An 18,238-nucleotide genomic window follows, 5' to 3' on the forward strand; every position below is an offset into this window, starting at 1 on the left:
TTGTTGTTTACATTACTTACCATCTTCAGGTTCACAACAGTAAAACCTTCTCTTAACAGTACTACTTTAAGGTTTACTTGTTCATTCCCAGGTACTGGCAGTCTATTCCCATTTACCCACAAAGCTTCATACAAGAAAATGGTGATTATTTAGTGCACAGGTTTGCTGTCAAATGACTTCACTTGTTGTATATCACAAGGAGAACTTAATTCCCGATCTCATTTGTCTTCTGTATGACGAAACTTTTTCTAACGTTTGTGTCAAATTTACCTTCAAACAGCTTTCACCTGTGCCCAGTGCACAATGTGAAGAACTAATTGTAAAGTAACAGCTGGCATCCACCACACTGATTCTCTTTATAGTTTTGAACTCATATATCAGATGTCTTCTTAACCTTCATTTGCTTAAACAAATACTATAGCTAATTTAGCCTTAATATGGGCCCTAAACATTGCATACAGTATTATAAGTAGCTTCACTAGTAAGATAACCTACCTTGATTTTATTAAACACAGTGCGTCATGTAATTCAGTATTCTGTTAGCCCTCCTAATCAGTTTTATACACTGTTTAAATGTGGACAATGAGGGATCCCCTATGACTCCTGTAAGTCCTTACTATGAAGTGTACATTCAACTTTCAGACCCACAAAAGTGTAATTGTATTTATTATTTTTACCTCCTCAGTTTAACACCTTCCATTTATTTAAATTATATTTTTTCAGCTTTAAATCCTCCTGGTCAAGACCAATCAGAAATGATTATTCTGACTCTAGGGTATCACACATGCTATTTATTTTAGTTTCATCTACAGTTAACCATCTTAATACATTTTAGTTAAGATTGTTTATATAAATGAGAAATAGAACCAGCGCAGATACTGACTCCCCTTGGAGACCACTGTTAATACCACCTTAAAAGTTCCTTATACCATAAACATCTGCTTTTTGAGTTTTGACAAGCTTAATAATAATAATAATAATAATTCTTTACATTTATATAGCGCTTTTCTCACTACTCAAAGCGCTTAGCAATTGGAGGTTAAGGGCCTTGCTTAAGGGTCCAACAGAACAGAGTCCCTTTTGGCATTTACGGGATTACACACTTTACACACATCTGCACGCTATACCTTAAACTTCAGAGTTTTAATTTGATTACTGGCTTTTTATGTAGTACCATATTAAAAGTTTTTTGAAAATAAAGGTAAAAGATACTAGATGTTCCATGTAATCAAATGTCTAAAAGCACGCAGATTGTTCAATTAAACACCTGCACTTGAATGTTGCTCAGACTTTTCTTTAATAAATGATTCCACTAATTTACCAATAATGCATGTTAAACTTACTGATATGTACTTACATGGACGTTTTTTATAATGGGAAAATATTTAACAATCATCCATTTCCCCAATGTACAGTAATACTTATATATGTGTATGATATTCATATATAATCATATACAGTATATAAAATTGATTATCTCACTACAATAGCCCTTGTCAAGGGGTGGAATATATTAGTCGCAAGTGAACAGCCATTTCTTAATGATGACATGGTAGAAACAGGAAAAATGGGTAAGTGCAAAAATCTGACCAACTTTGAGAAGGGCCAAACTACGATGGCCAGACATCTGGGTCAGTGCAACTCCAAAACAACACGTTTTGTTGGGTATTTCTGGTATGAACAGATACCTACCTACCAAAAGCGAACCAAGGAAGGACAACCAGTGAAAGGGCCATGGGCGCCCAAAGCTTTCTGATGCATGTGTTGAGTGAAGGCTAACCCATCTGGTCTGATCTGGCCAAGAAAGAATGGTGTCAGAGCATACAGTGTACCTCTCACTCGCTATGTATAGGGCTGCAAAGATCACCCATGTTGACTCCTGTCCAGAGCTGAAAGTGCCTTCACTGGGCATTTGAACTTCAGAACTGCACAGTGGAGCAATGTAACAATGTGATCTGGACTGATAAATCATGTTTTCTTTTGTATCATGTGGACAGCGTCATTTACTTCAGAAAGAGATGGCAGCAGGATGCAATATGGGAAAAAGAGAAGCTGGTAGAGACAGTGTGATGCTTTGGACAATGTTATGCTCAGAAACCATGGGTCAATATTACAATTTTAGGCAGGCAGTTTTAATATTGTGGCTAATTGGTATATATACTATACTGTATGTATGTGTGTTTTTGTGTGTGTAATATAGTATACCTTCACAAGTATTTTAGAATTTATGTTATCACAGCTGTGTTTATGATTTTATATTTTCTAATTAGAGTAGCATTTATGTTTCTTTAATTTCCAAAATGTTTAGGACCTCTTTAATTGACCCGAAAGTTACTTGTGAGTTTTTCGACTTCTTCCCAAATGAACATTTCAGGAAATTCTGAATCGAACTTTTATTTCTTTTTTGTTATATTTTTGTACACTAGCATATTTTTCTTTTTGTAATATAATATTGAAATACCCTTTTCAGATCACTAGTGCTTTTTCCATGCCAGGTTTCTGTTACTTCTGTAATATCGCATTTGTGTGTACTACATACATTGTAACTCCAACAAATTTGTTTTATAGCATTAAAGTTAATCTGATTTACTGTACTGCCAGTTTTATTTTGGATTATACACTTTAGGCTATTATTTTCAAAATTAACTTTCAGATTTATATACATATTACTGTCTGTTAACCAACATGAATGTCTAGAGCAGTAATGACATCAACTTCCTCTCACAGGAATAGATTTATGTGTGATTCTCATACAAGCACTACTTCTCTCTGACAGCTGTTTTACACATAACCCTTTTTGTGCTTATGTCACTTCTTACCACCTCAGAGCTCCTACAGTTAATACCCAATAACAGTATACAACTGTAACATTTTGCTTTCATCCAACTGTGAACTGCCTTTCCTGTCTCTGCCTTTCTGAGTCTCAATTTAATGTGATGTAACAATGTAGAAATACCATTTTTTACATTTTTGTCCATAATACACTGCATGTTTGTATTGTTTTAGCTTTTTTTATATTTTTATACACTTTAAAACTACTAATACATTTTGTCTAATAAAGTGAGCTCTGGACTATTTGATGTTGTGTAAAAAATCAAAATGTATTTAAACTTGTGAACGATAAAGGATGTCTATCTATCTCAACAAAAATAGTAAATGAAACTGAGTAAAACCTGTTATATCAGTGCACCTCCAACAAAAGATTAAACTGGTTTATCATTATTGTCTAAAGCTGTTAGGTGCTATTATTGTTTACCACATCTTAAAGATATATATTTTATGTGTTGGTGGCTTCAGATTGGTCAGTTGTTTCAGTGAGTGTGCTGTTTAAGTTTGGGCTCTGTCTTGTGGTACATACTGCCATTATAGGACCAACCCTCAATGACATGACATTGAATTTGACAGGTTAAGGAAATGCAAGTGTTCCTTAATTAGGTTTTACCAATGTACTCCATTCAGTTTCTTTTTGTACCTATAATATTATTTCCAGAAGATTGAGTCTGCTGCTGAAACTATATTGTTACTTATGGCCTAAATTTTAGAATGGCTAAATAGTCACATATTCTTTGCCAAAGAAGAAACTGAAGTTTGGTCTCAAACCAGGAAAACTTTCAACAATACTATTACATACTGTGAAATCATGATATGTTCTAGAACAGTTGTTCCTAAAGTGGATCACAGGAAAGCTTTTTTTTTTAAAGAAATAGCCAATATGATATTTTATAAAATTACCCATCGTCTACTTTAAAAGTCAAAGATCTATAATGAGTTTTGCTGTAAAAATCATATGTTCAAAACTCACTAAGCCACATCCAAGTGCCTGCTTTTGGTAAATGCTTATGCATATAAAGAAAAAATCTTCAAACTGCTATATATATGTGTTTGTGTGTGTGTTTATACATTGTGTATATTTTATACTGTGTAGTATTTCATCTGAGAAAATATTATCCATCCACAGGTAATTGTATTTGCTGCCTTTCATACCATCAGTTTACCATACTCTTCTTTTAAGGAGACTTTATTGTGTGCACTGCCATAAACCATCAAAGAGTGGATGTTTTTACAGAATACAGCACCATACAACATGAAAGAGTCACCAGCTACTTTTCAAAGGATATTTTATGTGTATAATACCACAAAGAAGAAACGTTTAGACATTTTTAACTACTTTTTGTGTGCACAATCTGAAGACATGAAAGAAAGAGTATTCCCATCATGGGCTTTGTTTTAGGAATGCACTTTTTATAAGGTTTGAAGGCTTAATAGCTCAACATGTCCTTAATCTAAAAAATGTTCTTTAGTGGAGTTAATTCTGAAAATGACACATAAAACAAATTATGTAGGCAGGACATCTACTGTAGTTATGGAATTCTTAATACATTCCTTGACCTATCTGCTAAAAAGAGTGATGCCTGAGTGGTCTCAGCAAAAGACCTGTAACACTACTATAACATTTTCTTATTGGAGCTGTTGCTAAAACAAGATGGCCAAATTGCAGATGACAGTGCTTTAAGCAGATAACAAGCGGCTACCTGAAGTTAGTTAGCTAAAGCACTACAAATAAATGTGCACTAAATTCATATTTGTACAGAAAAGCATAGTGTTAATTTTATTGTAAATATATGTGACACTTTACATATATAAAGGTCAGGTAAGCTTAGGGATCATGCACTGGTACATGGTGTTGTTGCACACCTGCTTTCCAGTCAGTTGGAATAACGCCTGTCTGTGTTGAGTATAATGTGCACACCGAAAAACTTCCACAGCACAAGTATCTTTGTTTTTAAAGTTTTAGTGAAATTCAAAGCAAAGACAGTTCACCCAAATTGGAATAAAAAAAATGCTAATACACAAAAGAATAACTTGCTTGTAATGTTTCAAGTTACTGTTTTTATTATTGTTTCTGTTGCTGTACTATGTTGCATTACTATGAACAATATGACATACGATTAGAAAACCGTATACCTTTCCATTTACATAAGCAAACGATCTGATCTATTTTTCTAAAGGTTACATCAAAATTTAAGGAAATTGTTAGGAATGTCCATCAATATGTTAACTATTAGGGTAAGAAAACAAAACGTTCAAATAGGTATACAGCTGTTTGAAACTAACATTCTATTCTACTCAGGCAAATATCTATGTGAATTTCACATTCACCTATTATGATTGGCTTTAACACAGAGATAAACTGGAAATAAAAAATTTAAAGTAAGGTAATTTTCAGCTATTATTTGAAAAGTTCTTCAACAAAGAAACAGAAGCATTGATGGCAACTGAACTCACTTAATTCAAGTTTAGGAGTATACTTATAGTCATAGCACCAATGATTGTTGGGTAGGAATCAACCCTATCAATTATTGCCCAGAGCTGCAAACAAACCCTCCCTCACATTTGTTGACCAGCTAGCTTGAATGTTATTCAAAGAATTAGAAAACATCATCACACATTAAAGTGTAGGTAACTGTACATTCAAACAGTTCAATATATTGTTCTCAAACAAAAGTTTGTTTTACTGAATCTTGCATCTTTAAGCTACAGAGTAATTATTTTTATACCTGTATAATTCTATGTTGTATTCTTAATACTATGTTGATAGGACTAAAAATTTGAATGAAATTTCTGTTAATCAGTCAAATCAAATATACATTACCTGCATCAGTCGTCTTCTTTCTATTTATGTACAAAAGTATTCCTACTTCACTTTACAAGCAACTAAGTAATGTTCTACAGTACAGGCTAGTTACTATGGGCAGACAAGTGTAGAATATTTTTTTTCTCATAAGTTTAAAAACACTGAAAAAACATACAATCATGTTTTCAGGAGAAACATTAAATCTAAGTTAGCAGGGTTGCTCTTTATTTAACATTGTTATCCTAACAAATGCATATGTAACTTCATAGTAAAAAAAATTGAAATGATAAAATGGTGACCTGTTTAGCTGATCCGAAAAATAGCAGTTGTTTACCTATTTTTAATGCACTGCCATTTATAACATTTTTGAGATGTTATTGTGTTTTTGTGAAGTCCTGTTGGGTGCTTCCCAATACATTTTTTTCATCATCAAGCATAAGAAAATATAGAAGTTATATGTTTTTTTTTGAGTGATTTTTTAATCCAGCATTTGAAAGTGAATTTAATTTTGTTTTCTTTAAATATTTTTCATATGCATCACCTGAAAAGAAACAAAACATTTACAATTTAGAGAATATTTCCTTTGTTTTGTTACCTTTTCTGTTATGTGATTCTGAAGCCCTGTTTCTTAACCAGATTGTTTGTTTTCTTTCATCATAGGAAAGATATCCTTCGATTCCTAGATGCAGAAAAGGATGTGTCAGTAGTCAAAAGCAGCTTTAAGCCTGGAGATGTCATCCACTATGTGCTAGACAGACGTCGGACACTCAACATTTCACATAATTTGCACAGCCTACTGCCAGAAGTATCACCAATGAAAAACAGGAGATTTAAAACTTGTGCTGTAGTTGGCAACTCAGGAATTCTTCTTGGCAGTGGATGTGGAAGAGAAATTGACAACCATGATTTTGTAATAAGGTAGGTATCAATACGTCTCTACATGCTTATATACAGTATTTGGCTTCTAAAGCTTTGAAAACAATGAAATATACATTTATAAACTGCTCAAAAAATGAAAGGAATATTTTTTTTATCAGAGTATAGCCTCAAGTCAATGAAACTACTGGGATATTGATCTGGTCAGTTAAGCAGCAGAGGGGGTTTTAATCAGTTTCAGCAGCTTTGCTGTTAATGAAATTAACAACAGGTGCACTAGAGGGGCAACAATGAGACGACAACCAAAACAGGAATGGCTTAACAGGTGGAGGCCACTGACATTTTTCCCTTCTCATCTTTCTCATCTTTTCTGACTGTTTTTTCATTAGTTTTGGATTTGGCTACTTTCAGTGTCACTACTGGTAGCATGAGGTGATACCTGGACCCTACAGAGGTTGCATAGGTAGTCCAGCTTCTCCAAGATGGCACATCTATATGTGCCATTACAAGAAGGTTTGCTGTGTCCCCCAGCACAGTTTCAAAGGCATGGAGGAAATTCCAGGAGACAAGGAGTTACTCTAGGAGAGCTGGAAAGGGCCGCAGAAGGTTCTTAGCCCATCAGCAGGACTGGTATCTGCTCCTTTGTGCAAGGAGGAACAGGATGAGCACTGCCAGAGCCCTACACAATGACCACAGGCCACTGGTATGAATGTCTATGACCAAACAATCAGAAACAGACTTCATGAGGGTGGCCTGAGGGCCCGACGTCCTCTCCTGGGCCCTGTGCTCCCTGCCCGGCACCGTGGGGCTCAATTGGCATTTGCCATAGAAAACCAGAATTGGCTGGTCCACCACTGCCGCTCTGTGCTTTTCACAGATGAGAGCAGGTTCACCCTGAGCACATGTGACAGACGTGAAAAGATCTGGAGAAGCCATGGAGAACGTTATGCTGCCTGTAAAATCATTCAGCATGACAGGTTGAGTGGTGGTCTGGTCTGGGGAAGCATATACATGGATGGACGCACAGACCTCTGCAGGCTAGACAACGGCACCTTGACTGCCATTAGGTATCGGGATGAAATCCTTGGACCCATTTTCAGACCCTATGCTGGTGCAGTGGGTCCTGGGTTCTTCCTGGTGCACGACAATGCCCGACCTCATTGTGAGAGTATGCAGGTAGTTTCTGGAGGATGAAGGAATTGATACCATTAACTGGCCTCCACACTTGCCTGATCTAAATCCAATAGAACACCTCTGGGACATTATGTTTCGGTCCATCTGATGCTGCCAGGTTGCACCTCAGACTGTACAGGAGCTCAGTGATGCTCTGGACCAGATCTGGGAGGAGATCCCCCAGGACACCATCTGTCGACTCATTAGGAACATGTTCGACGTTGTCAGGCATGCATACAAGCACGTGGGGGCCATACAAACTACTGAGTACGATTTAGAGTTGCTGCAATGAGATTTTGGCAAAATGGACAAGCCTGCCGCATCATTTTTTCATTTTGATTTTCGGGGTGTCTTTTTTATTCAGCCCTGTGTAAGCTAATAATTTTCATTTCCATCAAACAATGTGGCATCCTTTTCTTTCCTAACACATTTCCTAGTCCATATCAGTATAGATATCCAGCATGATTTTTTTCCCATTGAGATCTGATGTGTTTTCAAAGTGTTCCTTTAATTTTTTTGAGATTTATATGTTTATACAATACAAAAAAATGTCATTTTTTTTTCTTTTACAGGCATGAGTACCTTTTACAGGCATAAGTCTGATTTTGATTAATATTGCAAACCTAACAATCCAGCATGTTAGTGAGAAGTGTTTTAATTTGTTAAATGTCAATGATGACCTCAGTATATTTTATACATTGTATATACATCATTTTTATAATACCTTGTGATAGTCCCCTACATCTAGTAGTTTGGGAACACCCTGATCCAGGGTGGAAGTATGAAAATCATCCAAATTGTACATTATGCATATGATTTTTAATTGAGAAATTTTGCTTACATTCATTTTGTTGCAACAATATATTGAACAAGCATTCTGGGTTTCTGGTTGTAATACGTTTGTATGTTTTTCACTTTGTGTGAGTGGTTTAAGTAGCTTTATAAATGTTATCATGTATTATTATATGTTGAGTATTTATTATTATACTGTACATACATGCAGCTCTGAAAATCAAGTTTTTCAAATTAAATTACTAGATAAAGATCATACATTATAGTATATTAAGTAATCTTCACTTCATGCATTTGAGAGCTAAACAATCAATAGTATTCTTTTGCTTAAGATTTGTTTAGATTTGCCTATTATTAATGGGAATTGCATAGTCTACTCATACAGATTCATGTGAATTTACAAATAATGTATTTGTAAATTTACATGAAGCTGTTCCTTTGGTATTGTGTTATCCCTAACCATTTAACTGTGCTGACTGGTATAATTTGTCGAAGAATTAGTTCTGATTGTTTGTCTTTCAAAGGAGTTACCACAAATACTTACATTAAATTAGATTAGATTAGATATAGTGGAAATTTAGATGCATACAGGAGCGTAAATATAAAAAATTAAGATACAGACTCACAGGACAAATTATACAATCAGTCAATAAATAAATAAATATTGTGCAGAATTTGCAAAATGAATTTAAACCATTGTGTCTGGAATGTCAGGAGGAAGCACTGAATGGCCTGTTAGAAAGATCTCCAGAGGCTTTTTTAGAACATCATGGTGGAAATAGCCTGTGCATAAAAGTGTGCAAAGACAGCACCTCCTCAAGTGAATGAAGGGTATATTTAATAGTAGCATTCAATTTTCCACCATTTGCACAGCTACGTCCAGTGTGTCGAGGGTTATCCCTGTGATGCAGCATTCTTTCCTGATAATTTTGTTCAGGCTTTATGTGTCTTTTGAACTCAAGTTTCTTCACCGGGATTCCACAGCATAGAACAATATACTGGGTACTATGGACTGGTAGAACATTTTCAGCAGGTTGTTACATACTTCAAAAAACCTGAGACTCCTCAGGAAGTACAGTCTGCTCTGCCCTTCATGTACAACACCACTGTGTTGTCAGACCAGTCTAGTTTGTTGTTTATGTGGACCCCCTGGTACTAGTAGCTCTGCACAACTTCCCTGTGCTCCCAGTGAATGATGCCTTGCCGTAGATGCTCTTTGGAGAGCTGGAGGTCCACCACAATCTCTTTTGTCTTGCTTATGTTGAGTAGCAGGTAGTCATCCCTGCACCATATTATGAAGTCTGCAACAAGCCTCATGTACCCTGTCCATTATTAATGCAGCCTTAAATGGAGGAGTTGTCTGAGATTTGCTATTTTTGTTCTCTTGCAATTAAACCAATAAAGTATATTGTATTTGGAGTTCTTTAACATTGCAACTCAGAAATATAAATTAATTAAAAGAGTGTTAAGAGGAAAGGAAGGTGATAAAGGATCACACCACATCAAGCAACAATAAATAGAATCTTCAAGAAATATATCTTAAATGGAAAAAATTAGTAAGCTGCTTTGAATTTTCAGAGTAATTAAGTGGTCAGTATTGATTAGCTGACACTGTGACATGTTTGGTGACCTGAATTTATAGCTTTGAGATCATAAGACTTGGTATAGCCATGTTAGTGTAATAAATGATGTTCAGTGATTCAGAAGTACACAAGTGTCTCCTATTAGCTAATTGCTAAATGGTGTAAAATTGCAGAAAATGCATTTTTTTCATTTAAAAACACAGAACTTTAACACAGTGTTTCTTTAAGGTAACTGACCTTCATGAATTAAGAATTTGCTGAGAGTCAGGTATCGTTATTGACTTAATTATATTATGTTAAACTAGAGGGCTCTGCCTCCTGCTTGCTTCACTCTCCAACCCCCGAGGCAGGCTCTACGTGCCCGTTATCTTGTGGCTGAGCTGCTCGAAGGGTGTCGGGGCACCCCTCCATTAGAGAAAGCGATTGTATTTAAGGAGATGGAGTATGTAGGTTGTGGGCAAGACGATTTGGTCCTTAGTTATTATAGATAGAAAATCAGTTACTGTACTTGAGTATTTTAAATACCAATGAATAATAAAATGTAGTAAAAATTAAAAAATTAAAAGTTGAAGTTAAAAAAGTAAAGCATAATAAAAATAAATAAAAAATGTAATTACATTAACACCTCCTCAAAAACAATGTTATGAATTACTTTATCCTCTAACTTACTGTACATTCTATAAATGTTGCTTTTTCACATTTCTGTTTCCGGATCATTTGGAATAATTTTCTCTTTTTCATTTATTGGATGATTCTCTTTGTTCTTGATTTTTATTACATGCCGCTCTTTTTTGTTAATTTTCTTTTTTTCAACATTTATTATCCGCACTTGCCACTTTTTTACTATGTACTGTAGATAATTTGCTTTTCTGCCTTATCATTATAACTAACTGCATTGACTCCTTCCCCTGAATCAAATCTTCTTGACCTGTAATACAGGAATTCATGTTTGATTGACAAACTTGGAGAAGTTAAGCAAGAGTCTTATGCAAATAAACATCATCAGTTTCCTAACCAAAAAAGTCTTTGATCTAATGTGATATTATCACTTGTTTCTGCATTACTATATTCCAAACATTTTATTTTCACTTTCTGCCTCATAATAACAACAATAAATAGTATATTTCAGCACTTGTTCTCATATTATTTATAGAATTTGTTTATTCAATAATATTTATAGCCTATTATAGCCTTAATGCGTCTTATTTTTTGCTTTTATTATTCCTTATCTTTAGCCCTGTTTAAGAAAATTACATTCAATACGTGCTTTTCTGCAGGTTCTGTTTATTATTATAAGACCAGCAGAGGTCTGTTTTAATGTTAATTTACAATTTAAATTGGCCACAGAATACTTCACTTGAATACCAGCATGAAATCTGCTGAATAATGTCTCTGTAAATACTTCCTCCACTAGTTCTAAATTTAATAGTCTGAGCATTAAAAATTTGAACAATTCACTGAGTTTTATACCATTGTATTTTTTACATAAGTAAAAAAAATGTTATAATCCATCTCCATGTCAGATTTTCTGAGATATATGAGCTTGACAGCCTGTGAGGGCCTGAGATCTCATTTATAAAATCTATATCTATAATTCACTAAGGCAAGACAACCATGGAAAGCACGCCGGAAGAGGCGTGGATTCACTAAGCTGCCGACAAGTGAGACACCTATGGCGCACGTAGGAAAGAGCCACGCCCACCAACTCCAAGACCATTGGATATGACAACTCGCATGGCCACGCCCACTAACTCGGATGCGACGACACAGAAAAAATGGCATCATTTATATTTGTCTGTCGTAGAGGCCACATGCAGTGCAGGTCAGGTTAATGTCATGCACCTCCAAGCTACGTTGACTGTTCATAGAGGCATGTTTCTAGCGGAGGGGAATCGCCATATGCAGCGTGTGAAACGGTTTGCGAGGGGTATCCCATGGGATCCTTAAAACAATCCTTTACAACTGAGGTTGAAGCACAATGAAGTAAGCAGTCTTTAAAAACCAACTTTTCAGTTTTTAACCCGTAACCCGTTTTCGGTTACGACGCACAACCGCGTGCACCATAGCAAACTGTTTTACACGCTACATACAGCTATTCGCTTCCGCGACAAACATGCGTCTTCTTAGATTCTCCTGCAGGAACACGGAAGACGTTTTCCTGCCCACCAACGCTTCTTTTTCAACGGACGGCGTCTACCATCGCTCTCTAGGCATTCCCACTGCCTGCCCATTTGCCCGGATGCAAAAACTCACCGACCACCCAGTTAGTTCCTTTCGTCTGTGGTAAGAGTCCGCATGCACGTCTGAGCCACGCACCGTTTGTTATGCCGCTGGGTTCACTATTGTGTTGTATTTTGCTCTCTCCAGAGTTCCATCTTTTCATTCACTTACTGTTGTATTCTCACACCAACCCGTTTTAGACATCCATGTCTTTCCAGGAGTGTTTAGCATTCAATAAATAATTATGCATGACATTGACCGTGTGTCTATCCAGCGCAGAGAGGCGTGGGTAAGCCGTTGAACCCCATTCGGGCTGCAAGCCGTGGAATTCCCACTAAATGTGACTCATACGCTCCCACTAATTACGTCCCTACACTTTGTGCACACCCCCCTCCTACCGTGGTCGGGTATCTTGGTGGATTATATATAGAAAAGCAGCCAAAACAGAGGGGTATCCCATGGGGTCCTTAAAACATTCCTTTACAACTGAGGTTAAAACACAATGAAGTAGGCAGTCTTTAAAAAAAAGTTTTCGGTTACAACGCAGGCCTGCGTGCACCATAGCAAACTGTTTTACACGCTACATACAGCAATTCGCTTCAGCGACAAACATGCATCTTCTTAGATCATATGTGTCAAACTCAAGGCCCGCGGGCCACATCCGGCCCAGTGTGTAATTATATCCGGCCCGCGAGATCATTTTATATATTATTGTTATTAATGACCCGCGATATGAAGCGCTGGTAACACAATAAACTACAGATCCCATAATGCAGTGCTTCAGCTGCCTTTTTGAACACTAACCGCTTTAATCAAGTCTAGCTTATGATGCTGCAAGTTATTGCGAAGCTAGCCCTCACGATGCCGAAGAGAAAAGTTTATTCTGAAAATAGAGCCTTTAAAAACCGATGGGAGGCTGAGTATATGTTTACTGACATTGCCGGTAAACCCATGTGTCTCATTTGTGGAGCTAATATGGCTGTAATTACAGAATTTAATCTATGAGACAAAACATCAGGATAACCTGAAAGACCTGAATGCAAAGCAGAAGATACAGAAAGCAGAAGAGTTAAAGAAGAATCTGACACTTCAGCAGGCATTTTTTACCCGTGCAAAATCACAAAGTGACTTCAAGTGAAGCTACTTTTATGGGAGACACAAATGCACCAGTGCAACTTGCCCCACTTTCCCTGTTGCCAAGTAATGTTGAACCAAGTCGGCACAACGGTGTTCCCAAATATGCACTTTGCTGATAAACTGAGCGCACTGCGCTTTGGTGACTTTGAAGAACAAAAAAAGAATTTTGAGTTGTTTCGCAACCAATTTGCCGTCGATGTGGAAACTGCACCTGTGCAGATTCAGATGGAGCTGATTGAGCAGCAGTGTAATGGCACACTGAAGGCAAAGTACGATACTGCAGGGCCCGCACAGTTTATTCACTCCATTCCCGCAGAAATGCTCCAGCACCGTCTACATGCGGCTAGAACCTTGTGCATGGGTAGACCATGTGTCTACCCGGCGTGGGTAAGCCGATGAACCCCATTCGGGCTGCAAACTAAGTCCCACTAAGTGCGATCATACACTCCCACTGGTTGCGTCCCAACCCTTTGTGCACACCTCCCTCCCACCTTGCTACTACTGTGGTCGGGTGTCTTGGTGGAATATACAGTATATAGAATAGCAGCCAAAACTGCACAGAGCAATGAAAAGTCTACGTCAGTCACAGGTACATCTGTACTGTGTAAAGACGGTGACTCAAGTCACGAGTTGGATGTGGACACATAAGCGGGCAATGCATACTGAACAAAGAAATCAGCAGACTAGCATGACGGAGCTGAATCGACGTCATTCTCCTTTCCTCCCGTTCCTCACTCCACCCCGTGAACCCCCATCCCTCCGCCTGGCAGGAGAAAGCGCAAGGACGGTGCGACAATTTTCAGTCACTTCAGACGATTGTGTGTTGGTTCGTTCCGTGCATTGTTACAATGTTGCTTTTCTTGCTGATTTATTACATTACCAATTTTTCAAATGTTAATTTTCTCACTCTGCTTAAAAATCATTAAAAAACCGGCCTGATTATGCGGCGTATGGTACGCCGCGGGTTGGTTTGTTGTTAATATTTGAGCGTGAAAAAAATGCATCCAGCAAAAAAATAGAAAAATGCATACAGCAAAAAAAAAATTTTTTTTATAGCTCATGTAATCATATTTTTATGCAAATATGCATACATGAACGCTCCTCAAACCTCACCTGGCTCCACCCTAAAACAACCATAAATGGACTATGATAATGAACTTCATACATATGCAATCACAGACCTTCATTTGCTGGTAGAGCAGCCTCCATCTGATACATCCAGCCAGTACCATCTTCATTCAACAGTATCTGGCTGCAGTCCACAAGCTGCAGCATGGAGTGCTTGACAGAACAACTTCATGTGTGCCATTTTAGACTTCCAAGTTTAAATCAACAACTAAGCCAGTTATCATCATAAACAGAAAAAATCCAACTGGTCCCTAAAAGCTTGTTTCTTCGGATATGACCATTTGTATAGTCTTCACGCAGTTCGAAACAAACCATTTGTATCAAACCATTAGGCTATAAATGAGCTATAGGGCATGATATATACATCTTTTTGTATGCTGGGAGTAAAACATTTCTGTGTTTTTACTGCGTTTTGATTTCTAATCATTACAAGTGACTACAGGTACCCTATGTAAACTGATGAAAAAAAACCAAAAAAGTTCTGCAGTGAAAATCTGCAACATTGGTCCTCTTAAAAGAGAACTAAAATTAAGTCTATACAGTATACTGTATCATATTCATCACTTTTGAGGTTTAATATGTTTGTGACATCAACACACATTATAACAGCAACATGGTAAAAAAATTATTGTACATGTGAGTCATCATTTAGCTGGCTTGGCTGAATTTCCCTACTTCATCAAGGGTGACATCCTTTCCCAGTTATCATTCTGATGCATCAAGACTCCGCCGCTTGCATTCAGTTATTATTATTAAGAGTAACTGGCTGCACTCTGCAAGCTACAATGAGGTGTACTTGACTGAGCATGCATGTTCATGTATGGCATTACATCGGCTTTCCTCTGCATTTTGGGGCTCAAGGAAATGTGTAAAGTGCTAGCATCTGGGTGTGTAGCTGCTTTTACCTGGCATATGTAATGATATGTTTGCTGTTATAATGAATATTATAGTTGACCCAAGCCACAACATTTGTCAGTTTCATCTTGGCATCTTAATGAAGTGTAACTGTCTATGATTAAAAAAGCTACTTCATTCTCAACAGATGCCCTTCTTACAGTATGAGTGCAGTAAATGAATGCAAATTGCCTCGCTATGTTGTCAAAAACATGTTATGTTCTATGTATGTACAACCACACAATGCGTATACTGGATACTGTGCCTCATCTCTAGGTTATGATGGAACTGAAGCTTGGATGAGATATTCCTGACTTGTCAGCCAGTTCCCTGATAAATGGCAATAAGTGGTCTGTATAAACTGCGGAAAAACAAAAACATTCTTTAATGAAATAACGCAGCATTGGACCTCCCTTAGAAGAGAAATAAAATTTGGTCAGTACATGATAATAATCACTTTTAAAGTATAATGTGCTTGTTATGTCAATGTACATTCTAACAACAGCTTAGATATGATTTATTATCATTCCCAGTTTCTCTAAAATGCTGTGCATAGATAGATCAGAATTGTTGTAAATATATACACATTCCCTCATCAAGTTTTCTTTTATAAATCATGATGTTTATGTGGAAAGATGTGTACACACATTTTGAATCTGATTTTATGCATGAGCAAGGTTTATAATTTGAGTCCTGCGGAGAGGAGGTAATGCTACTCTATTTCGAGAAAATGGGGTAAGGATTTGTACCACTAGCAAAAAACACAGAGAAAAACCAGGGAAAAGGTTAAGAGACAGTGTATTGTAGTAGGCCTGGGAGCACCTTGGAAAATACAAATTACTACTGAGGAAACTGAGCTTTGGCCTTCCAAGATTAGTCAGTTACCTCCATGACCTTGACCTGAGCAAAGTACTATATAAAATAACCTGAGATGAGAGAGAAAATACAAGCACAAAAAAGAAACTTTAACGTAAAAGTAAAACATTAATACAGTAATTATAATAAAAACAAAACAAGAAACTAAAACCATACAAATATTTTAGGAGTCCGATGTGCACAGTCAAATACCTAGCAGCATTCGACTATAATGGACTTCTGAGCAAGTACCATCACATGGCATATGTAGGTCTCACTCATATTTTTGTTTCTAAACATCTGTTTTGTAATTGAAGCTTTGTTGAATAATTTGCATAAAATATTGCAGGGGTATTATATGTGTCTACCTAGATTATATAATTTATAACTTCCTACAAACTTATCAATTAAAAGCAAAGTAATAATAACTGACAGCTGTTTATATGTTTTGATTTTAAACATATTGTTTAAACATTTAAACAGTAAATCATGTGGCTAAAAGGGTGAATAACCTTGCGTGAGAGGCTGGGTAGAATAGCACATGGCTCCTTACTAGAAAGCCAAATGTTGCTAATAAGACAACTTATGTAAAAGAAACTGATGCTTCTGATAAAGCAACCTGTTGTAAAAAAACAGCCGCAACTTCTGCCATCTTGGTTTGGCTACAACTTTTACACATGGGGTCAAACTATATTCGGTAAATGTACCAAATATTTTTATGCATATTACGCCAGTATAATTTATTGTTTTTTGGTACTGGTTTTTAAGATTTTCATTGTCATTATGATGTTTATTGTGCTTTTCCAGGTGTTCTGATTGTTTAGTCTATTATCTACTAATGAGTATGTTGAGTGTGTTAATGGATCTGATGCTAAAGTAGCTGCAGCCTTTGAGGATTCAGTCTTGTTTGCCTGGGTCTCTGCTCTGCTCATTGTAAATTGTCATTATTAGGATACAAATAATTGAGCAAATTACACAGAAAAAAATGCAAATTAATAGAGAATCAACAAAAGAGAGTTAAGCATTTAAAAGTGAAGCAAAAATACAAATAATTCTAAATGTCTTTTAAATGTAAAAATCTTTTGCTGTGCTTTTTTGAATGTAGAGTAAGAGAAAAGAAAAAAAAACAGTTAATTCAATTAGAGGTAAAATTATTCACTAATTGTGAAGCTGGTTGGAACAAAAACCTGCAGTCACATGGTGTTCCCAGGACTGATTTTGAGAATTACTGATATGCTTAAGTAACATAGTTCATAGCCCTAGTGTATTCAAATTTATTTTCCATTTCCACTATATAATTTTAGATAATACAATAAACATATTTATTGTTTAAAAAGCAAAGGTAACTCTTAATATTATCATTCATTAGGTGAATATTTTTTGTTTTTGCTAAAGATTTAGGACCTTGATTCTGGAAGTGTTGGTCATCTTTTTGTTAATGAAAATAACACAGTAGTTCATTGATGGACGACTTTCTTTGCATTTTTGATGGGGCTTTCTAATATCTGTTTGTTACCTTTGTTATGGGGTGTAACTTCAAAAGTTGTCAATTTTTCTGTGATGGGCTGTTAAAAGTATGTTTCTAGAACTTGTCAGCAACAATGTTACCTTTAGATCTGTAGTTCTTTCTTTAGGCTAAAGCTGATAATTTAAACAACAATATATTTGTAACAACAAGTATGTGAATGGTAAATTTTAAGCTACAGTCTGAAAGACAGATCTACTTATTTACCAGTGTTGGAATTTGTCACAAATGAGACTAATTGGCTCAATTTGAAGTTTTTGGGATTACTACAGCTGTTTTTTTAGCTAATCAGTAACTAAGGTGATCAGCATATATTCATTACAATCATTTAATTAGAACAGGAAAATGAGATGCCCTGGTTCTGTACTTTAGTAATTCCTGTATCATTGCAAACATGGTTATCTTCTGACATACCAACTG

The 18,238-nt window shown here is 36.3% G+C and overlaps 1 protein-coding gene across 1 annotated transcript in view; it reads left to right on the plus strand.

Moving 5' to 3' along the window:
• st8sia4 (ST8 alpha-N-acetyl-neuraminide alpha-2,8-sialyltransferase 4) overlaps positions 1-18,238 on the plus strand; it is a 189,121-nt gene that overhangs the window by 101,139 nt on the left and 69,744 nt on the right. Inside the window, exon 3 of the mRNA XM_039758921.1 lies at positions 6,296-6,553. Within this exon, the coding sequence (XP_039614855.1) occupies positions 6,296-6,553 (258 nt within the window). The remainder of the gene's footprint in view (positions 1-6,295; positions 6,554-18,238) is intronic.

The sequence above is a fragment of the Polypterus senegalus genome, chromosome 7, assembly GCF_016835505.1.
Source record: "Polypterus senegalus isolate Bchr_013 chromosome 7, ASM1683550v1, whole genome shotgun sequence".
Classification (NCBI taxonomy): domain Eukaryota; kingdom Metazoa; phylum Chordata; class Cladistia; order Polypteriformes; family Polypteridae; genus Polypterus; species Polypterus senegalus.